Source organism: Struthio camelus, chromosome 2 (assembly GCF_040807025.1).
Source record: "Struthio camelus isolate bStrCam1 chromosome 2, bStrCam1.hap1, whole genome shotgun sequence".
NCBI classification, from domain to species: Eukaryota; Metazoa; Chordata; class Aves; order Struthioniformes; family Struthionidae; genus Struthio; species Struthio camelus.
The window spans coordinates 132052985-132076264 of record NC_090943.1 but is presented as its reverse complement, the minus strand read 5'-3'; the positions used below and the strand labels follow the sequence as shown (position 1 = coordinate 132076264).

Here is a 23280-nt window from a genome sequence, read left to right as displayed (position 1 = left end):
GGATATTAAAAAAAAAAAAAGAAAATGAAAAGAAAAGAAAGGAGGGAGGATAAAAAGAGAGACAGAAAAAGAAGATGCAGCTAAGACTTTCCCAGGCCAATTACAAATCTACAGTTGATGATAAAGCTGAATCTTCCCACCTCCAAGGAGTTCCACTCCAAACTTTACCAGAAAAATTATCATTCAGTGCCTAGTAATACACTGCTTCTTAGCTTCTTAGTCATCCTATGCAGGCATGCAACGGGGGCACAAACTGAATGGAGCTGGGACTTTCACACTGCGTGAGGCCTACCTCGTCCAGCTCGATCTTTGCACGACAGACTAAACAACTCAAGGGGAATTAAAGAACCTTCCAAAACAATTTCAGCACCCTTCAGGCAGTACTTCCAATTCAAAGTAGCACACGTACGCTTCATTTTAAAGTGTGTACTAGTTATATAGCTGTATCATTTTACATTGCTTTTTTGCAGTTTGGGGACTTACAACAGTTATAAAAAGAGTTGCTACAGTCCTGTTTTGCAGTTGAGTAAGTACTCTTTATATAAGCAGGGCATTCTGTTTTGGCTGAGCTTAGTCCTTCTGCAAACTCTCTTTTACAGACAGAATAAATCCACACCCTGGATTCTGACACAAAGCATTTATATATTTTTCTGTTCATTCCATTAGAAACTTGATATCCAGCTGAGTGGTTCCCCCCAAAGACATTTTATTTTATCTTCCTCACCCGAGACATAATGCAATATGTTTACTATAAAGTTTCTCAGATTGAAATAAGGCTCAAAAACAATACAGAAATAGTAGCACAGAGACCTGACCATGAAGGGAAGTCTAAGTCTAATCCTGCTGTCAGCTTGCTGTCTCATGCAGTGCAAGTGGACAATTTTAAAGATGAACTTATTCCTTACATAGCTTAAAAGCAGCTGCTATGCAAGTAAACAACATGATGTTCTTAACTACCTGTACTTCACCAGGTGACTACAGGAAGACTTTTTTTTTTTAATACAGAGAAATGTTTTTAGAAAAGACAAGAGTTAGACTAGTTAACTAAGAAAAGTTAAACTTGGAGTTGACTATTCTGTCTTAATCTAAATATGATCTGCCAAATCATTAGATATAGGATGCAAATATCAGGCGTAATTACTTCCCTATTAAAACCCAAAGAACGTTTCTAATTCAAACCACTCTTGCAATGTTTAATTCATATTTTGCTTTCTTACCTTCTAATAGACAAGAAAAACAATGGTCATATTAGAAGCACCTCACCTTAATGCTTGCTCAGATGACAGAAGGCCACAGCAATGTGCACTGGGAATTTTTTTTCAGAATGCACAAATCAAAAACACATGAAATATAATTTTAATGGAAAGGCAATACTATAGATTTATAAGGAAATGCACAGGAATTAAAAATGACAAGGGGTTACTCTTAAACATTCTTAATACTGCTTGTCAATCTAAAAAGTAGATTTTTAATTTTTTTGCCCATTGTACAGTAATGCCTTATTTCTGGTCACTGCTTGTCTGTTTTTGAAGTATTTCAATAATAGCAGCTAATCCTATATAAATAACCTGTAAAACAACATAAATACTGCATTTAGGAAAAAAAAAGATATTAAAAAAGGGGAACTATAGCTAAACTACATAATTCTCACTAACCTGACAGTTTGAATAAAACTACTATTGAAAATAGCAGTAATAATATGAAGAAAAGTATAGCCAAATGTTTTTGCATTTCAACCTCTTTTAAAGTGATTCTAAGAGAATTTAAGATCTAATGCTTTGGGTGCCCATTCTATGTGAAGCAAAATTAACAGAGACCTTTAGAGTCTATATATATTTTAAGTCTTAAATATTCCTATGTTTTTTGAGTATATTAGATTCTATAGGTGGCTTAACAGGTCACTGCTAAAAGACCAAAAAGAATATCCCCTCTCTCACCACTATGACGGCTATTTTACTTAGGCAACTTCTCACCTGAAAAAATCTCTGAAACGCTGACCAACTCTCCAACAACGTTTGCTTCATAGACAAATCAGTATGTCAAAAGAGCCTGCAAAACAAGGACTAGGCCATATAAGAGTCTGGATAAAAGACTCAGCTGTTACTGATCAGAATATCTGATCTGCTCACAGTAAGCAATTGGAAAACAAAAATCTTAAAATAATAATGGCAGGGTTTTGTATTGCATCAGATAATTGCAGTGAAGACTAATGGATTAAATATTCAGCCTAAAAAAAACATGATGTTGATATGAGGATGTATAATTACTGCCATGATTTTTAAATGTTAAGTTTTGTTTAACAAAATTTTTTAAAAAGTCAAAAGAACCTTCAATGTTAGACTTTGGCAGAGTTAAGTTAACTCTAAATTCATATTAACTCTAAACTACTACTTCACTAAGTTTTATCATTAATCTCATTGCTATCTAAAGTATCGACCTCATGCAAAAGAAGTATTTACTCCTTGCTTCAGATGGCAAAGAGTTCAGTTGAAGAGTATTCTTCAATATGGAAATAACCTTATCTGACAGACGAAGATCCAGATGGAGGGAGCAGAACATGTGCACTCCTTTTCTGATTTTGTTATTAGAAAAAACAGAGCGCAGCCTTAACCCCCAGTTGCCCCACCTCGGAAACAGAGATAACATTTACTTTCCTCCGAAAAGCTTTTTATAGTTAGACACGAGCACTACTATTAAGGAGTTAAACGTTGCCACTTTTGAATGAGGAGCGTGTAACACACAAAACCAGACAATGAACCATGCTACGTTCATAAATGGTCACCAAACTATGTTTCATTGCACCACAATCTAAACACTGATTTTCAGTAGGACTCTACGGTAATTAACATCATTTCTGACATTTTTCAAGTTCCTGAAGCCCTTCATCTGTCTACATTAGCTAATATGAAAAAGAAATACCAGATTGTGTCTATTTTGCTGTCTTTCACGTCCACATACCACATAATATTCCTACCTAAGCCCCGATCTCGCCATCAGATCCACAGAAGAAGGTTTCAATGCTATAGCACAGAAATTTTCACAAGATAAAAGATGGGGGCTGCACAGTCTATATGGCATGCTTTAAACGTGTGTAACAATGGGGCCATCCTTGGAAGGATGCGAAGGATACTTGAGGCAGATTTAGCTACTGAAATAAAGTGCAGTAGAAACCCAAGATTAACACTCATGTCTAATTCTATGGATGACATACAGGCTGGATACAAACTCAGTTTAATAATAAGAAAATATGCTTCTATTTTATTTCTAACTTAAATACACAGTATAAAGTCAGTGGAAAAGCCAAAGGGGTAGCAGTTTAATCCCATTTGTCTAAATCATAAGATTATTATTGTTACTAATAATTCTAGTGACAAATGAGAGGCGCAAGAAAAACTCTATTCAATCTATCTGAATTATTAAGAGATAAATAGTTGAGCTACCGCCATTCTCCCCCTCCATTTGTCAAGGTCTTTCACAGACAAAGATGGAAAGAAAGGGGTTTTTTGCTTTTCAATTAAAAATACTTTAAAGCAGAAGTGAACTGAATGACTAAAGAACAGAGGGCTTGAAATTGCTTATAATTCATTTTTAAAACAAGCAAATTCCAGTTTAACATTATCTCTTTAAATAAATGCATTTAACCAGACGTTACAGCACAAAAAAATAAGAGTTTGTAAAACAATTATCCCCAAGCCAGACACAATTACACAAGAATGGGAGAGGCGTAATCCATTTACGTATTACTGAAATAAAACAGGCATTTCTCCCGAAACGCACTATATTTTCGCTACCAGGGTTCAATAAACCCAGCCTGCCTTCCCCGTGCCAGGGTTTTGCAGCCCCATCTCCCCCTCCGCGTCTCACGCTGCTCGAAGGCGCACCGCGCACGCTTTGTGCCATCCAGCGTTTCTGTCACACTCCTTCAACGAGACGGTGTTGACACCGCTGCACTACAAACCTCATCCCCTCGCCGGGCTCGAAGAACATAAAAACATTCCCACAACGTATCTCCCTTCCCGGCGCTGCCTCAACTCTGCAGCACACGGCAGAAAACCCCCCTTTCCCCACCAGCTCTTTCTGCCCCCGCGGCGCCGCCGCTGAGGTTCCCCCCTCCCCGCCGCTGCCCACCCGGGGCCCGGCCACGGCCACGGCCCGCGGGTCACTGTCTCTCGCTGTCCACTCCCCTTACCGCTGCCCGTCACCTGCTCCCTCCCGCCGGCCGTCTGCTTCCAGGTCAGCCCCCGAGCCTCCCTCTCTGCCTATTCATGCTGCCAGCAGAGCAGGGCAGGGCGGAGCGGAGCCCAACGGCGGCCGCGGCGCCTCCCTCGCCACCGCGGGGCCCGGCGCGGCCGTCCCTCGGCGCACCTCGACGGCCACGCAGGCCGGGCCGGGCCGGGCCGGGCCTCGGCGCCGCCCGGCACATCCTCCCCCAGTCTCAGCCGCAGCAGAACCACCCAGAGCCGCCACCTGAGCCCCAGACCCCTGTCACGGTTCAGCCTGCCCCCAACGCTCCCCAACCTCCAGCCTTTCTCCTCCAGCCGGCCTCCCCTGCCTCCCTGTCGCTTCCCCAGGGAGGCCCGAAATCACCTCATCGCCCGCCCCCCGCGCAGCCCCGTCCCCGGGCAGCGCCTCACCTAGGGCCACCTCGCAGGCCTTGCGCAGCTGGGAGTGATGCGCCTTCTTCACTTCCTTGTCGGCCAGGATCTTCTCCAGGGCCCGGGTCAGGAACATGTTTTTCGTCTTCTTCCCTTCATACATGGGCGCGATCGAGCCGGGAGAGGAGGAGGAAGAGGGGAAGGGAGGGGAGGGAGGCAGAGCGGGCCCCCGGCCGCTGCCGCCGGCGGAGGGCTGCGAGGGGGAGGCCGCCTGGGCGGGAGGGCCCGGCGGCCGCGCGGAGGCTGAGGCGGACGCGGACGCGGACCCGGACCCGGACCCGGGCGGCGGCGGCCAACGGCCGCGGCTGAGGCAGGACGAAGCCTTCTCTTTCCTCCTCCTTCCCCCGCGCTCCGCGGCGCGATGCGGCTGTCGGCCGGCGCCCGCGACGCGCTCAATCCCCGCGCCGCCCCCGGCCCGCACCCGCCTCCATCAGCAGCAGCAGCCGCGGCGGCGGCAGCGGCGACGGTGGCAGCGGCTGCGGCAACAACCTGCCCTCGCCATGTTGGAAGGAAACGACGTCAGGGGCCGCGGCGGAGCGGGGAGGAAGCGGCGCCGTCTGCCCCAGCGCGGCGGGGGGGCGGCGGCAGGACCCGCTCGCCCTCTGCCCGCCCCGCCGGCGCGCTACAGGTGGCGGCGCCCCCGCGGGCGGCGGCGGACACGGAAGGGACGGACGGACGGACGGACGGACGGAGGGAGATGGCTGCTGCCACCTGGGAGCCGGCGGAGGAAAAGGAGGGGCAGCGCTTCCCTTCCGGGCCGCCCGCGGCAGGGAAGCTCCACGGCGGGCAGGGGTCGCCCGTGGGGGCGATCCGCCGAGCCGAGGGGTGGCCCCGGCGCCGGGCCTCTGAGATGGCGGCGCGGCCCCGGGGAGTTGGAGGGGGGGGAGGCCGTTTGCCGGCCTGCCCTCAGCGCAGCCCCCCCCTCGGCCGGCAGCTTTGTCTTACTGAAGCGACAGGCGTTTGTGTGAAACTTTTTATTTCTTCCTTTGTGCCTTCGTAGGTGTTCTCCTCCTCTTCCCTGCCCTCCGCCGGGGAGTGCTGCAGGGTAATTTCTTCATGGTTTGTTTAGGGCCAAAAGGAAGGTCAACTCTCAACAGCTGGTAAGCGGCAAAAACACGATAGGCCAAGCTGTGCGCTCAGAGGGGGGAAGGCAGGTGTGTAAAAGTACATAAAAGTAGAATGTGGCGCTAACTAAAGCCAGGCCCATTTTAGAAAATTGTTACCTTGAAGAAATAGACTTAATTAAAGATTAGCCAGGAAGCTACAGGACTGACATTCTAGATCTGCCTTTTAGGCGAGCAGGATGCAGCCGTGGCACCGACATGCTTGGTGCGCGCGCCAACGCGCAGGCAGCACGAGACAGCTGGGGGAGCAACCAGGAGCCATCGCAGACCTGCGAGAACTGAGGCCCAGGACACTGGCGGGCTGTCAGCCCTTCGGCTCCCTGTTTCTCTGGTCCCCCACATTGGGCAGGACAACAGCCTCCTAAAGAAGTTAATCCTGCGGCTTTCCTTATTATTATTTTTTTTTTTTGTAGAGAATTTTAGAAGGTCTGCCCAGGCGATCGCAGAACCGTACTAAGGTCTTGCACACAACCGTGCGTTCTTGACTCAGTAGTTTATTTTGGCACCTCTGTTTCTGTGTCTGCGATGGAGCAGTTGTGGCTGTGTTAGTAAAGGTACCGTGATCCCAGCTCCCCTAATGAACGTGTAACTAATGTTACCCAGTACTGTTTTAACCAGTTTCCCAAGTGAAAAATGACTTGTGCCAAAATTTGGCAAAATTGTGCCAAATTTGTTGCCATATAGGCAACAAATCTGTCTCTGGACTTTTGAAGGAATGTCCCTGCATGGGGAGTTCCAGCAAAACTGTAGGTGAGTGCCAGGCGTGACTGTCAAAGCAAAACAGTTTTTTGTTGAAATGACTCAGTCTGCACCAGGGGCTTTTCCTAGTACCACTGTCGGTTAGAAACCACAGGCTATCTCATCCTGACTGATAAGCAACACTAAAAATAGTACTAGGATAAATCTGATCTTAGCCTTATTAGCAGCTTTGTCAGAGAGTTAAAAGTCATGTCACTGAACACACTGATTCTTGAAAAAAAAATTCCAGTGATCTTCAATGGCCATATTCAGGTCAGAGCCGTTGATTTACATATTATTCAGAAGACTGCACCTTCAGAAGCACAATTATTAAGCATAATTGAATTATTTCTAACTATATATTTAGGGAAAAGCCTTTTCCGGTTGAGCAAATCTTGATATTTTTGTATACAGAGCTGCAAGTTCAGAACTCCGAATGTCAAAATATCTTTGGTCTTTCAAAGCTAACAGATAGTCGCCGCATGAAAGAGTAAGAACTTTCACAGACGTCTTGCTGGTAGTTCTTCACACATCTTGCTGGTAGTTTTTCACCTGAGTCCCAAGTTTGTTTCGCCAAGCCAGAGCTTGCAAGTGGTATTTAGCAAATGGAGTTTGCTATTGATTTTTGCAGTCCATTTGGCAGAAACGGACTTGCAATTACAATACCATGAAGACAATGGGTATGGGTATGTAAAGAGCACTGAGGACTGCAGTTACTCACTTTGCTCGTATTAATGTCTATTTTCATACAGTATACACAAGATGATTTTACATGAGTATTTTAATTTGAGTCAGTATTTTAGTTGGGCATATAGAATTGTTGCTGAAACAATGGACTGCTGGAGAAAAAGACCTATTGAAAGTACACTCGATTCCATGTTTTCCATTCTAGCTTTTACCTGAATAGATTAAACTTCTTGTTTTCTTTCTTTTTTTTTTTTTTTTTTTTGGAATATTTAATTTCTATTCTCAGTTTAGAACAACTGCTGTTCAGTTCACTCATTTTAGAGCTTGACACAGCTGGTAGTTACTCTACATCGACATGCTAGTCACAAAGCAACCCCAGCCTAAACCACACAACAGTGTAAAGCCTGCATGTTATTGATGGCTGCTGCTGAAATTGTACAGGAAGATCTTATTGGGGATCATCTACCCAGCAGGTTAACATCTGGGAAGGAAATCACAGGGGAACTGTAATATAAACACTGGAGATAAAAAGACAGTCCTGGGTCCTCATTTAGGGCCAGGATATGAACGGTTGTCAGCTTGTATGCTGGGTCCCGAGGCTTTGGAGAGAATATGTTTTACTAGTTATGAGTAGCAGTCAATGGCTGACCTGAGGACTGGACTCCCTGTAGCTGTGGAGACCCTGTTTGTTTGCTGGTGGGCTCCTGAAGGTTTTGTAAAGGACTGATAATGTTCTTTCTGTTCAAACTGCTAAGGCTCCAGGCAGCATATACAAAATATTATAGTTGTCCTATCAAATCTGAGAAACGTTTTGTGATGAACCTGAAAGAAACATCTTGGTAGATATATGCTAAAGCACAAAAGCAACACTGCTTTGTTAGAATCTGATCTTTAAACGCATACAACAGCAACAAAGGGAAAATGTGTTTGAGGGACACCAGAAAATTTACTGCCTACTATTTTTTTATTTGCAAGTTACTCAGACTATTCCAAATGCTATTTATATTAATTCATATATTTAAAATGTTTTCAAAGAATATTAGATATTTGTCTAGTAAAAGAACATAGAGAACTTTTTATGTGACAGTGAACGATTAGCCCCTACTTCTAATAGTTCTATGTACAATAACTCCGAAGATAATTGTATGTACTACTTGTTTGAAAAGTCTAAAAAGCCAGGCTTCAGCCTGCGCTTCAGACAGGCAGGAAAAAAAGGTGGCAGCAAAACTGCGGTTTCATGCTTGAGACGAGCTGCTGTGTGATTGTACTGCCTCCAAATTTCCCCGCGTGAGTTGTCATCCCCTTTCTTGTGTTGGTGCAGTTGTGCAATTGTGCAGTGAGTCAGTTCAGCTCGAGGGTCCAGCTGAAAATCAGCCTTACAGAAGAAGTTAATTTTCAGTGGGATCAGTGAATTGATCGGACTTACCTATGCATTCACCGATTCTTACATAAGAAAGGGAGTGGGAAACATGATCGGGGATGGTGGGGAGGGCAGGACTTCTGCTTACTCTGTGTTCTGTGAAATGTCATGCTACTGGCTGTGATATTACAAATGTTTTAAGCTGGAATGAGACAGAGCTGCCATCAAAAGAAGCAATGATATTCTTACTGCTCCTGGCTATATACTTGTTTCTTTGGCCAGCATGAGCATTTGCACTGTCACACGCTGAAACAGATTCAGCATTTGTTGAAACTAACCTGACAGGAAACTAAATATTTTTGATCCAGCTGTGTTTCTATCCTACTTCATCAGGCAACCTTATCTCAAGAGAAGGGATAAGACGAAGACAAGGAACGAGAAAATGGAAAAGACAACAGGCTTGCATTCCTGGCAATAGTACCAGCTTATGCCAATTTAAAGTGTTTAAACTACTGCTTTCTATATAATATTTCCTCAATGTTTGCATTGTGCAACAGACCACTCAGCTTATCCCTATCTCCATGTGTGAGACCCCATGTATCGGGTCATGTGATGGGCGGGCGATAGAAGGGACCGGTATATTTGTGCCAATGTATATGCCTCCTTTAAGCATAGGGACTTATCAGTTGACACCTTCCTTAGCTGCAGCATTGGACTTTGTTTTTGCTCCCGTTCCAGGTTTTAATGCACCAGATGCAGATAGTGCATGCTGGATCAGGAACCAGAAGGATCTGGCACATGGGAACCTGGAGCAGGGGAGAGGCTGTGGTTGTGCACTGCGAGCGCACGCACCTTGGTGGAGACATTTCCAAGTCTCCTACTGAATGCATAAGATTTAATAGAGCTGCCTATGGTGTTTGGTCACATAATAACGAGATATGAAGAAAGTATTTCCCTCTGTCCCTTGGTGGAGTCCTAGGCCTGCCACCCTTTTAGAAGTAAGCGAAACATGAATCAAAATATTGCCTGTATTCATCATCCAAAAGATCCCAATCTGTCCACCAGACTGTAAGAGATGTATACGCACTGTGAATGTACTTTAATAGTTCTAGGAGTTTTTTTGTAGATAAGTCCAGGAGCTCGAGTTAGCAGTTCGTAGTTCTAGACTGAATATTCGAGAGGTTAAAGCAGGCTGCAGTGGATACTAGTGTATCCACTGCAGCACTGAAAGGACATGGTAAATGTTTACAAGAACAAGGAATATTAATCAATAGGTAATTCCTAGGTTGCTTCCAAACAATTTCAGAAAAGAGTACGGCATCCTGGAGCGATATCAGTAATGAAATAAATCTCTACCACTTTTGAGGAGGTTCTTGCAAGGTGACAGATTTTTTCCTTAAAGCTCAGGCTATTAGCTCAGGCTATTATTATCTTGAAATATATTCTCAGGACTACCATTTAGTGAAGATACGTACTCCTAGTAAAGCATGATATTTATCAGTTTGTGACAGCTGCAGGAAAATAGCAGATAGCAATGAAGCAGAAAAAAGCCCACTCTTATCCGGCTGGAATAAAAAACTTTCAGTTGTGGCTGGAAACTGAAAAATACCATATTCCAGACTGTAGTTTGCATTTGTGTGCTGGGAAGCTTGTTGTGCTGCATTTGCTGCAACGTGATCCCTTTTTGCTAGTACTTATTTTGTGGGAACGCGTTTTCCTCTGGCCTATTTAAAGGAGTTTTTAACTTTTTCTTTTTTCAGTGTTTTTCTCCTGCTACCAGAGATAGTCATCAAATAACTCACTTCCCAGCCTCAGCGTACCATTCCCTCATTGTGACTGAGGAGGGAATAGGACTAGCCGTGTTAGAAATAAAGTGATTTTTAAAAATGATTTGAAATGGCTATATACTCTTTCTTTAAAGTGTCTGTATTAGTTTTTCAGACTTAAGGACCTGATTATGGATGTATCAGTCTGAGGATGTAACTGTCTGAGGAAGTGATTTTCTGAGATACGCTGCTTGAGAAAAGTTAGGACAGAATGTTTCTTTTAGGGAATGTCTCTTTTAGGGAATGGCAAATCTTCATCATGAACCAGGAATCTTCTTCTGTGGGTAGAGTATATAGCATATTGTGGTATGTAAAGCTGGGCAAATGAAGGCTGAATTCAAGCTAGTGTTGTGACCCCTTGGTAATGGCAAATATTTCTGTATACATGCATACCAGGAATACAAAGCTCTGGCGATTTCGTGAGAGCCTCGCACTGCAAAAGAATACATACAGAGGATGTACAGCAAGGGTAGCAGTAAGATCCACTCCTGAACAACTCCAACTGATAAAATTGCTACAGAAGTAGGACTGGATTTTAAGCAGAAGCTGTTGAAGAGGAGTCACAATGTGATTGCCCTCTTTCTTGACAGACAGAGGAGGGAGACCCTAGATTACTCTGCAGGTGTGAATCTGTTAATTTAGTTAATTCCCAAAACACGTGTAAGAGGAAGGACTGTGATAGTGCATGGTTATGCCAATTTTTTAATCTCTAATTTCCAGTTAGAGACTGGGAACATTCTGATTTGTAACAAACTAGAACAGTTCCAAATTTACTGAAAAGGACTTTCCTACCTTTAAATGCTAGCTTCAGACTCCTGCAGGTCTTTGTAATTGATGCGATATGACCAGCTTAGTGCATGCTGAGTTGTCTTACAGGTTAGGCACTAAATAGCCTAGACATTGTGAACACGAAGCATTAGTCTTAACCTAATTTTGACGTGCTGAATGACTTTCTTCCCCTTGATCTGAGGTGAACTCAGCACATCACTTTAAAGCTTGTATATTTTCAAAAGATTATGCAGATCTCTTTTAATAAGCTGATAATAACAAAAGGAGGGTTGAAAATATAGAATATAAAAGAATTGAGAAAAGTTAAATGGAATTCTACAGGAGAAAAATCTGTAATCTGTGGGTATGCTAAGTCAAAGGAATGACAAGGATGGTTTCCCAGCATTTTAGTATCTGTGTTGAAAGGCTTAGACAGAGAGGTCATAAAAGTCACATGAATTAAGGTGTGAAGCAATGAGACTAGAGGAATAACCACTTTTAACTGCCATGAAGTGATCTTTGAATCTGCCTGATTGTTTCCTCCAGCAAGTGCAGCAGGTTATTTCCTGTCAGGACTGCAGTAACTGCTGTTTCAACATATACGTTATGCTGTGGGTTTCATGGCAGGAATGAAAGATTCTGAATATGAATAACCAGAAAGATAAACATGAGTGGGGGTTATGGTTAATCTTGCCTTGAAAAAAGATATTAAAGGAGCACTGCAGTGATTCATTCTACTATCCTAATTAACTGGATAAATATTTACGGAGCATATATTCACTCAAGTTCTTTTTTCTAAGACATTTAAAAATACTTGTGGCGGTTTTGACCAGATTTCCAACATGTTTCTGGTTTCAAGTCAAGTGTCAGAGCTGACATGCAATCCAGATCATTAAAAACTGGACTGACTGGCTCACACCGTGTAGGGTGGACAGTTCCTCACGACATTCGTAGCTGCTGCTGTCTGGGTTCAGATCCAGGCAGACCTGGAATGTTTAGTTTTGATATCTCAAAACTAAACTGCTGTTTCTTGCTGCAAACTATGATTTTAAGTCTCCTCCTACAGGAGTAGAGATGGTGGCTGTGAGAAAACATTGCTGTGCCACTGGTGGGACTGTTGAGGTGCAATTTATAATAGTTCATAGCTGAGAAGACTGAACAGAACAAATATTGTTGGGCTGGTCAAAATCTCATTTGTTGTGGAGGCGATATGAGAGGACACACAAAAAGAGACACATGAGGACCCACAGCACAAATGGAGATGTGAAAGGAGACACAGCAGACACACAAAAGGAGATGGGTGAGGAGAAATGTGAAGAGGCATGTGACATGTGGAAGGGGACGTGCTGGAGACACAGCTGGCGGCATGCTCTTGAAAGGAGGAGCTCCATGTTGGAGGAGGTACACCTCTGAGGGACTGCAGCCCATCACAGCCCATGTCGGAGCAGAGGAGCAGTAAGAGACAAGGAGCAGTGGAGGAAAAGAGAAAGAAGTAAGGCGAGAGAAAGAGAGAAGCCGTTTCACAGTGACCCCAACCTGTTGTGTTGCCCATCACCTCACCAAAGGAATTAGGAGGGCCTGAGTGTCATGTGCAGCAGCAGCAAGGGAAGTGGAGACTAGGAAGTGGGGAGGAGAGGTGTTGGGCTGAAGCTGAGTCTGGGGAATACACTGTTTGTGTAATAGTCCATGTCCTCTTTGTTTGTCAATACCCAAATACGTAATTAAAAGTTTATGTTAATTGGTAATAAATTAAATGAAGTGAAATTCCCCAAGTTCAGACTGTTTTGCCTGCCACAATGCTTGAGGCCTGGGCTATAAAACTTAGGTTTTGACAACCACGCACTCACTGCCTTTTCACCAGGCAATAAAAACCCTAAAACTGCGTAACAAAAAGGCAAAGTATGTATCTGAAAGCTTGCTGCCCTTTCCCATGCTGGGAGTTTGGCATTTCCATGAGTTCCGTGGGTTTTTGAGACCAAACATGCTTATTTTTGAAGTTGAGCCAAAGGGACGGATGGCATTTGAGGACACACAAGTGGCAGAGGTGTGGAAACGTGTGGCAGCAGATCATGTGTTGAAATGAAGCTGTAGCAGGTTGTGTGCGAAGAGCAACCAATGTGCTTGTGTGACGTGCTACTAGAGGGGCGTCCGGGGTTCTCTTGGACTCTGGGGTTAGTTGCGCTGAACTCAAGAGATCATCATTTGTCAGATACAAGAATTTATTAGCTCTAAGTGGTTCTACACATATGACGGACACTGGACAACACTAAACGATTAATAGCAGACAATCTACAAGTATAACAAAGCTAAGAAGTATAGTAAAGAACTAAAAACAGACTACACATGTCAGAGCTCTATGGTTAAGCCGCGGAAGCACAGTACAATGACTGCTCTCGGATGCACGGTGTGATGACCGCTCTCACCCTTTCCTTGTGCTTATGGGCCACCCCTCCGGTATAGTTTTCCCCAGATTGTTCTCACCACGCGCGAGCTACACCAAGAGGATTCAGGTTCTCCCTGGCAGTTGGCATCAGGGGCATCCCGCTGATGGGTGGGTTGTCGGGTCCGCAGGCCAGCTGACGGTGAGTCCGAGTCCACCCAGAGGTATGTGGCTTACTTTCTTTTATCCTTCCCGGGCTTAGTTCATTATTCAGTCAATCAGTGCCAGACCGTAGTTGGACAATGGAACAGATGGTCTCAGTCGATAACAGTATGGATACCAACAGGATGGTCAACAGAACGCTCAGCAGTACGGTCAACAGATAACAGATATCAGTACGCACATTCAGCAGCTATCAGTCCGCACATTGAACAGTACGAAATTCCAAGGTACCTAGATGCTTATAGTGTGGGTCTGCGATGTCACTTTTCCTTTGCTGTCTAGGTTTGCTCTGCGCTCATGGGATCACTGGAGGGCTACGGCAACCCCACAGTGTGGTGGCTCTGGCCATGGTGCACCCGGGGTTCCTCAACTCCTGGGGAGCATCCCAGAGCAAACCCCTCTTCTGTGGGCTGCCTCAACCTGACTCCCACGCTTGCCTGTGTGGTACCTATCAGCTTGATAGCCTGAAAGTCCTTCAGCTGTTGGGCTAAGAGGTGTGCTGGAAAGAAGCCAAACAGCTTCTCCAGGCTGGGTTATGACCCCATCCACCTCCAGCTTAGTAAGCATGTATTGCATTAACAGGGTGCCAATAGCTGGCACCAAGTTACCTTCTCAAACTGGGTCCATGCTCTACTGACAGCAGGACTGGAAGCCCCTGGCAAGAGTGATGAATGTTTACAGCTGGAAGAGCATTGTTTTCCTGGGTTGATAGGCCAAAAATATGTCCCTGCAAGGGCTTGGAATGACAAATAACTTCATGGTACACTTGAGACCTTGTTTAATTAGAAACAGAAGTTTAGTTAACAGAAAAATACTTGGATGTTGCAGGCCATTCTGCATTGTCCTCCACATTATGCAGAGACCTTTTTGTGTATGTGGTAAGCAAATATTAAAGGCACATTTATATTATTTGCAGTATTTTTCCCTCAATTAAAGCACCTTGGTATCCATATGTGAAACCCACTGACGTGGGCTTGGAGGTAATTTATATGTAGGTTAGACTACCTACTTGGAAATACAATTCAGGTCCCTGACTCTACTTTCACATAGGCTGAAATTCATTCTTCCAAAGAGCATGCAGCCTAAATAACTCGAATGACAACGATCCTCCAATGTTTTTCTTGTGATTCATCCTTTCAAGAATCGTCACCTACTCACACAGTTGACAGGCAAAGAGTCTCAGAACATCTGAAGCACAGAAATAGATGGGATATTCTCGCAGACAAATGGCATGAACACAGATGCAAGAAGGAAACAATATGGTATGGTTTTTCAGAACATAAGTGCGCTGGCAGTAAGCTCTCTCGCATGGATGAGGTTAACCCAAATGTGCACATTTAACTGTGCTCAGACACCAGAACACTCAGCATAGGCAACTTGGATTTTTGCCTTTTTTTGAGAAGCACTAAGCAACCTGCAAGATAGCTTCCTTAATCTTAAGGCTGTGTTGTGTCCATGGAGGAACTTGTTAAGCAGGCCAGACAATTATGCCTCATTTTAGAAGAATGATTTGAGGCTTAAGAATAAGAATTAAGAGTAATTTGAGGGAGGTTTAAATTCATGATTTCATGTCATTTTGTCTTAGTGCTGGATCAAAGATAGAACATGAAAATTCAAATTGACTTAAAATTCACAGTACACTGCATAAGGATGAGGTTGTGTCCTTTGAAATAGATGTGAGCCCTCTCTGAAGCTGACTGTGCTCTTTTTTAAAAATCAGAGAGTTAACTGCAGTGTCTTATAACCAGGCTTCGCATATATGTGCACATTTAGTAAATGTGGTTGCTGTGTGAAATATAATTTTAAAACATTCTGGTGTTTCTTTTATGTGCAAACATAAATATTATTGCAATAATATCGCAAACATTGATTTGTTTAAAAAATCACAGAGGACAAACCTGTATTCACTATTTCTATGTATAAATCTCTAATTTTGAGATTATTTATTTCTGCTATGTCATTTACTAGAAAACATTCAGTTCACTAATACAATTCTAATAAATAGCAGCTTTACCATGAAGCTGTGACTATATTTTTTCTTCTTCATAAAAACTCAGAGTTTGTTTTCTTTCTAACAAAGGTGGTGGCTTCTGTAAGAACAAGACTGGATTCTACAGTGGCAGGCTGAACAGACTACACTTTACTTTGAATATATGTTACTGGTCTCAATTTTTGATCGTCTGCATAAAGCATGAAGTTCTTGCACATTCTTATAAAAATGAGATAACATTTTTCACTTTAAATCTAGGGTCCACCTGAAACTCCATAGCCTTTAGATATGTTATGATGGTTGCTAGAAGGAGGAAAAAGAGGTAATTAAAAAGGAAGAGTGCTTAAAGGGAAGTCTTACATGGATTCAGCAGGCAGCTGGCAGACAGTCAGCTGTCGGGGTAAAATGTGCATGGCTAACCAGTCCTGGAATTTACTCTTTTTGGTGAGAGATTTAGAGCTGCCCTGGGATAAATTTTGAATACTCTGTGTTGTTTGATTATGCATGTATTGGTATGCTCTGTGTATTTGGTATTTTCTGTATGTTACATGGTAGCATTTGTTTAATCTGTCTAAGGAAAAAGGAAGAAAAGGCATCACCTAGCCAACTCTTAGCAGATGGTTAATGATTATTAATGGGGAGTACGGAAACCATTAGCTCTTGTGATTTTGGCTCTCTTTCCAACAAACTACAAGGACAAGAAAATCTGAATATAGAGTAGCAAAAATAACTAGCAGGATTAAAAGAAACGTGAGAGAGAAGGAGAGAAAGGGAGAAGCAATCATAGTCCACAGCACCTGAAAGACACTGGATTCTACTTGTGGTGGCTGAAGAAATTAGGTCTGCTTGAATTACTGTCAAAGTTACATGGCAGAAATATGTGTAGTTTCCTGATTATATGCTCTTTTTTTTTCTCCAAGAATTATTTACAGCTGAAATAAGTAACACCTTTATTTTTAAGAAGGCCGTTAGTTCCATGCACATCACACATACCATGGGCAACCCTGAAACCCAGATGCAGGCATCTGAATTTAGTCAGACCTAGAAGGTAAGCATTGTTGGTGTACTGGAAATTAAGGGCCAAGTCCCATCCAAATCCCAGTCCTCCTATTTTCTCACCTAATTTTAACTGTTATAAAAATAAGGTGTCTGGTCTAAGCCTATCATCTGGGCTCTTGCTATACAAAAAGAAAAGCATCTAATGAGTAAGTAACTCATGCTGTACCAAGAATACGAAGCCTAAGATAGATGCGACTCGTCATCCTCTACGTCGTATATTTTTCTGTACTTGCCGAGAGGGAACTAGTCAATTTAGATCAGGTGAGCAACTTTCATATAGTTAAAATTAGATGAGCTACATCCCACTTTCAGAGCTGAAGGATGGTGAAATTCTACTCCCAGGCAGGTGAAAGTTGAGGACACCTGAGGTGACATATTCAGAAAAAACTGAACCTGAACAGTGGCATTGATAAGCCTGAAACATTGCTCCCTAGCAGCCTGCATTACTGTCCCCCAGGGTAAGGTACAAGGGCTGTTCTCTTCCAAGCCATAAAAGAATGGGAGGCTTGAGTTGGGTATCTCAGAAATCTCAAGTACACTTTTGGCTGCAGGATTATTTTTGGTTGTTGTGAATGTGCTGAAGAATAGTGAATGGGATCTCAGAGGTTTTGATCTTTTTCATGGCAACGTGTGTAAGAATTGTCAGCGTACACCGATGGCAAAGCACAGAGATATTTGTAGTTGTGTGTGTGAGGCCTGAAGAGTATTTCTCCTTTGTATGACAAAGAATTTTTCAAAGTTTTGAGATTATTATTTATTTATTGTTCCCTTTTAAAAAGATTTATATTAGGGAAATGGACTGACTCTTCCTGTGTTAAAATAATTTCCCACACTGAATTGCAAGATGACGCATATCCAACAGTTTTCCCTTTCATTCCAGCCTTAGCTTCTACACTGTAGTGAATTTGAGCATAAAGCATGGCTTAAATAGATACACATTGTCAAGACTTTGTGAAGCCTAATAGAGCCTTCCTGGGAAATATTCCATATTAGTCTCGTCTCAAGGGATCCAGTGATAGTTTTCACTTTGAATTTATTGCATGTTCCAAACTTTATTGGTGAATGTTGGTAGTGCTGCAACTGCATCCTTGTCAGCTAGAATATAAGCCTATTCTTGAAAAGCTGTATATTCATGAAGATGCACTGCAATGCATTGGGGTGTGGGGTCAATTTTGGGGGGAATTTAATAAGTGAGGGAAGTAAAGGAAGCCAAATTCAGCTATCTTTACTTTGTGGTCTCCAGTATCTTGCAGCAGATATACAGTGCTTTTTTACACTTACCCATGTTCCCTTGCGGAAATTTGCTGCAGCTATAATGCAGATTACTTCTGTTACTTCTACGTGGTATCTTCTGCTCTGTTTCTTTCACACAGCAGATATACATCCAATTTTGCTGTGTTAAGCTTTATCTGCATGTACAGCTGGAGGTGCCAAGGTGCCATAGAAGTGCCAAGTTGTGCAGTGTGAGAAGCATCGTAATCGACAGGGAACGAGGTAAAGTTAGCACTATATCCCTTAACTTCTCTGCTAATATCCGCATACATTACAAATGAGTTATATCACAGGATTCCTAAGATGAATTCATATTGTCCACACGGACAATATGCACTCCAAATGCAAGGTAAGAGAACCTCGATCGGGGGCTGTGACACCATCAGATGAACTGAGACGTGATTTCCCAGATTTTAGTGTTCTTTCAAGCTTCTCTGCTCATACCTTTAGAAATAATCTCAGCAGTTTCCATTTACTGCCATTTCTTCAGGATAAAGATATTTTTATACTTCTCACAGAGTGCTTTTCAGTCTAAAACGATCAGTTTTTGTTTGTTTGCCAAAATCTATTTTCTAACTTTTGTTCTTTCCACTGACTTTTAGTCACAGATAGCTGTTTGCTCTGCCACGAAGCCATCTGACCTTGCAGACCTCTGATTATTCTACACTACTGTTTTCCTTTCATCTTTCTTCATAAGTATTGGCATGTCATTATTTTTATCCCTTACTAAAAATGAAAATATCTTTTTATAATAGTCCAAATAATCTCTGTTGCTTTTGGGACCTAGAATCTCACTAACTTGGATATTTTCCCCTACTCCATAGCAGACTTTTTGTCCTTTGTCTTTATTTTTGGTCCACCTGATACTGTGAAAATGGGAAACATATTCCAAACATGCTAGCTTTGGTTTGTGTTCAGAATTAAAATATGAAGATGATATATACTGTACTTCATGAGTTTCTGGATAAAACTCTTCACAAATCATTCTTCTTCTAAGTTTTCTTTTTCCTCGTGCATATATACTGCTAGTTTTCATGAAAATGGAATTCACTGAACCCCCAAAGGAATTTTTATGAAGTCGGACATTTGCGTGTCCTTGAGCAGACACCTCGGTGGGGGGAGAGAGAGAATTTTGTGCACATTCAGGCCTTAGGGCCAATGGTATGCCTCAGCTTCCCACAGAGGCAAAAAACCCCCAAGGATGGTGATTCCAGTAATTTTAAATAACACTGTTCCTGATGCACTGGGTGCCAGGGGTACTGTAGTCAGCTGAAGAGCCCTTCCTTTCTGGTGAGATGCAGAAAAGTGTGAAACGAATGGGGACCTTCCTTTCTCTGTTAACATTTTCATACAGATGTTAATGTTTTTTTCAAAAGTGCGGTCCCGACAGCTGTGGAAACATGATGTTCCTACTCTCTTCTCAAAAAGAGAGATATGGAGATGCGCATCCCGACACTCATTAGCCCATCTGCACCAACACTGTGCTCCGAACTGCAGCCCGTTCTTCAGGCACGGTTACTTCTGGCTGTCTGCTGAGCTGTCTCCTGAAGGTTATCCCCAGTGTTGGTAGGTGTCTGTTTGGCAGGAAGAGCACTGAATCCACTGACTCCCTAAGCAGCCTTCAGGATGACAGCAGCTTCAGGTTATTTCTAGCTCAGCTGCTCAGCTGAGTATTTCTATTTCATTGAAATAATCACAATAGCTTCATAGAAAATCTTTAAAAATTAAATTAAACTTTCTTTTTGTGGCTCAAAACGTATTGTTTTAAAAAGGTATCTCTGCCAATAGCTAATATATAGAAGAATTGTTCATGGGCTGGAAAGGGAGACGTATTGCAAGCGACTACCAAAACCCTTGTGGCAGGGGTAGACCTGTCGGCTCTCCAGCACTCTCCTTAGCGTTGCCAGACTTTACGGGAACGGTCTCAGATGCCCCTCATTCCCCTTCAGTCACTCGGCACAATGGTATAGGACATTCTTCAAAACCCAAGAGATAACAGTGGTTTTCTGGGACATAGTCAGCATCGGGAGCTGTGGGCTTAACACCACTGTACAGTATTTGCCCAAAGCAGAGCAGCTGCTCACAACAGGAACAAATCCGCGCAACATATTTAGGCCTTGGTCCGCTGTTGGGTGACATGTTAGTAGCAGAAGTAGCTCTTTTTGCAAGTAATGCACTGAAATATGCTGCAGCCCTCCGAGAGGGAGGGCTCTCTGTTTTGCACTAAGGAAATAGCGTCCGAGGCTTTTGGGGAGCAGCCCAAACCTACCGAACTGGTGTGCTTACCCCATGCAGCGGCGAGACGCAGAAGGCGCTGCCTGCTCTCGGCAGCCGGGCGGTTGCCAAGTATCGCAGTTAACACCATTACGTAAAAGCAGCACCCGGTACACGCTGTGCACAGAGACATCTTGTTTGTGTGTGAATGGAGCTGCGTAGGTATGTGGGGAAATTCACAGATTTTAACAGGTTCATGATTTAAATTTAACATCAAAAGTTAGAATCTATTCTAGCCACGAGTTGTCACTGACAGACAGCCTGCACCCCTTTCTTCACATGCAAGGAAAGAAATGGAGAAGCACACAGCATGATATAGCAAATTTTTCCTGTTAGATAAGGTTCAAATACATTTTGCCGTTTTGACAGCTTCTGCGCTAAGGAGGCCAAACAGCAACTCTAATTCTGCTGCTACAATAGCAAGCATGCCGCTGATTTAACCCTTAGGAAACTGGCTGACTGCCGGGCAAATAGCAAGGCCTCTTTCCAAACCATATTTAGCTCTGTGAATATAATAATTTAGTAAATTAGTAAACTTAGTAAAGCAATTAATCTGCCTAAAGAACTTAAAATACACTAGGTTGCATTTTTTTAAAACTCAGCTATTTCTAGCTAGTAAAGCACAAAAGAGCACTCTACACTCAGCTTTTTGTGGCTGTGAACTCCTTTAATTCAGCCCAGTCAGCCTGGTTTTTCTCAACCTAGAAACAAAGTGAAATGAAACCCAAAACAATAAGTAGATCAGTCATTTCAGCTGAGCAAATCATGGAGCTTCTCAGACTGCTGTGCTGTTTTTTCAGTTATGACATGCAGAAAACAAAGCGCCATCTAGAAACACTCGTCGTGATTCTAGCAGAATGGAAAACTCTATTGGAAAATGAAACTTTCTCAAACTCTCTCCCTTTGCATATGTCTGTCTTCAGACCTAACTTGATATTCTGTTCAGGATTGGTAAAATTATCAAATTCATTATTTGATTAAAAAAAGAAACACTCTCCCCACCTTTGAGTCAACCTTTTGAGCTCTGCTTGTATTGGCATACAGAGGACTAGGCCGGCACATAGTACTCAGCATAAAAGACTATAATTTAACCTGCTCACAGCCGTACCACAATATTTATTCCAGAACTTGTTATCTATTATCTGATATCAAATATACGCTCCTAGTGACCTGGGACAGATTAAAATATTTCACGGTTCTGGCCGTTCTGTAGCATGTCTTTTTCAACAGCACCAAACAATATTAAAGCGGTCAAATCTTAGAGTGGGCATGACAGATGAAATACATATCTAATGTCTTTTGTTGCAATGGACAGGTGTTCTTTGTCAGAGGCACCGTACTTTCTGCATTGTTGGGGAGTGGCAGAATTTTTTAATTAACATTTGAATCTATTATTTATGAATGCATTCCCTGGTGCCTAAATACAAGAGGAGAATGCAAGTTTGAAAGGGATCTGCGAGTGGAGGAGCTGAGTCTTTCTCCTTGATCACTCCTGCCTGGCAGGTGAGGACACACATTAAGGGGCTTCTGGGTTAAAGATTCACCTATTTCAAATGTCCTTGCCCAGACATCATTTAGGCAATGAGAACTATGTACTAGCTCATGCCCCTGGAGTGACTCTGCTTATCCCAAATTTGTAGATAATAACAAAACACCTTGTCATTAAGGCCCTTTTGACATCATGTGCGGAAACGCAGCCTAAGGCTGTGAGTTTCTGGCAAGCTGCTCAACCAGTACACCAAGCTTAGTGCAACAGGCACGTTTGGCCAAGGATTGTGAAAGCCACCCTGGAGTTTTTTCTAGACCTTCTTGGGTGGCGAACCTTCATCCAAGGCAAAGCAGACAATAGAGCCAGTATTCCTGACTGTACGGTGCTGATATGGCTCGAAGGCCCCCCTTCTACAATAAACTAGAAAGCAAATTAGTCCATACACAGATTTCCTCCCTCATAGCTGAAGGAGGAAACAATTGTCTTTCTTTGGACCTTAAATCCTTACCCTGAATGAGAATGAAAATGGGATGTGCACTAAGCATGCCAAATGGTCTGTTTTTTCAGGGGGGAGAAAACTTTACAGCTTAGAACAGGCATTCTGAGTTGTGTTTCAAAAACATATTTTAAGAAATATAATTAATTTGTCATATTTAAGAACTCTCAGTGTAATGTATTTGGATTTCTGTTCCCTTACTCTGTACTCTACAGCAGAGCAATAGTTGAATCTCTACACATCTGAGATATTTTTCTCATGCTTTACTGCCACTTAAGGGCTGAATGGAAAAGGTAACATCTGGCTTTTAGTCACAAAAGTAAAAAGTATTAAATCATTATGTGCAAGGTTAACATTTTTTAATAATAAAAGTGATTGATTGCTGCCTAACAATGAACTGTGGAAACGATACAGCAGTCTCACACAGCCAGGTGAAAAGTTGAAGGGCTTGCAAAAATATTTATTGTTCTTCCCATGCTACTGAATACCTTAATACTTTGGGGTGGTGCCATTAAATTCAATATGAACACAGGAAACGAAGGTATTGCTTAACATGAATAAATCAGAATAGGTAAAGAGAAACCTTTTTTGGGAGGGGACATGTGCCATTACATTCTCGTCAACCTTAAGAATTAGATGCAGTGGCTTTAATAAACAGTTTTGTGCAGGTCTCAAGTAGCTAGCGCAAGCTGCATGCTGCGGTTTGCTTTAGAGAGCAACTACCCGGTGCTGGCTGTTTCTGAGGGGACGCGTGTTGGCAGGCCGACTGCTCAAGGCCATTCCGAATCTGAGAGTTCTCATTTTGGGACGATTCCTTTTGCTGTTGGGATGGGCGACTTGCGGAGGCACAGGCCTGTTCCCTTCACGTGAATTAGTCTCAAGGTTTTGGTTTTTTGAGAAGAAATAATAAAAGCTATCAAAGAAGAGAACAGATGTTCAC

The 23280-nt window shown here is 42.9% G+C and overlaps 1 protein-coding gene and 1 long non-coding RNA gene across 3 annotated transcripts in view; one reads left to right on the top strand and one right to left on the bottom strand.

The window, feature by feature from the left end:
• Nucleotides 1–5168, bottom strand: part of ARFGEF1 (ARF guanine nucleotide exchange factor 1) — a 94339-nt gene extending 89171 nt beyond the window's left edge. The window contains exon 1 of one of the 2 annotated variants that reach the window (XM_068932563.1): nt 4635–5168. In XM_068932563.1, coding sequence (XP_068788664.1) covers nt 4635–4758 — 124 coding nt within the window. In that variant the 5' untranslated portion in view covers nt 4759–5168. Of the gene's footprint in view, nt 1–4189; nt 4207–4634 lie in introns of those variants that run through there. The other variant, XM_068932564.1, reaches the window with a different exon arrangement.
• A 119-nt stretch (nt 5169–5287) lies between these two features.
• LOC138066031 (uncharacterized) lies at nt 5288–10454 on the top strand. The gene is made up of 2 exons (XR_011139192.1): nt 5288–5755; nt 6193–10454. It is a non-coding gene; the product is annotated as an uncharacterized lncRNA (long non-coding RNA).
• Nucleotides 10455–23280: the final 12826 nt, after the last annotated feature.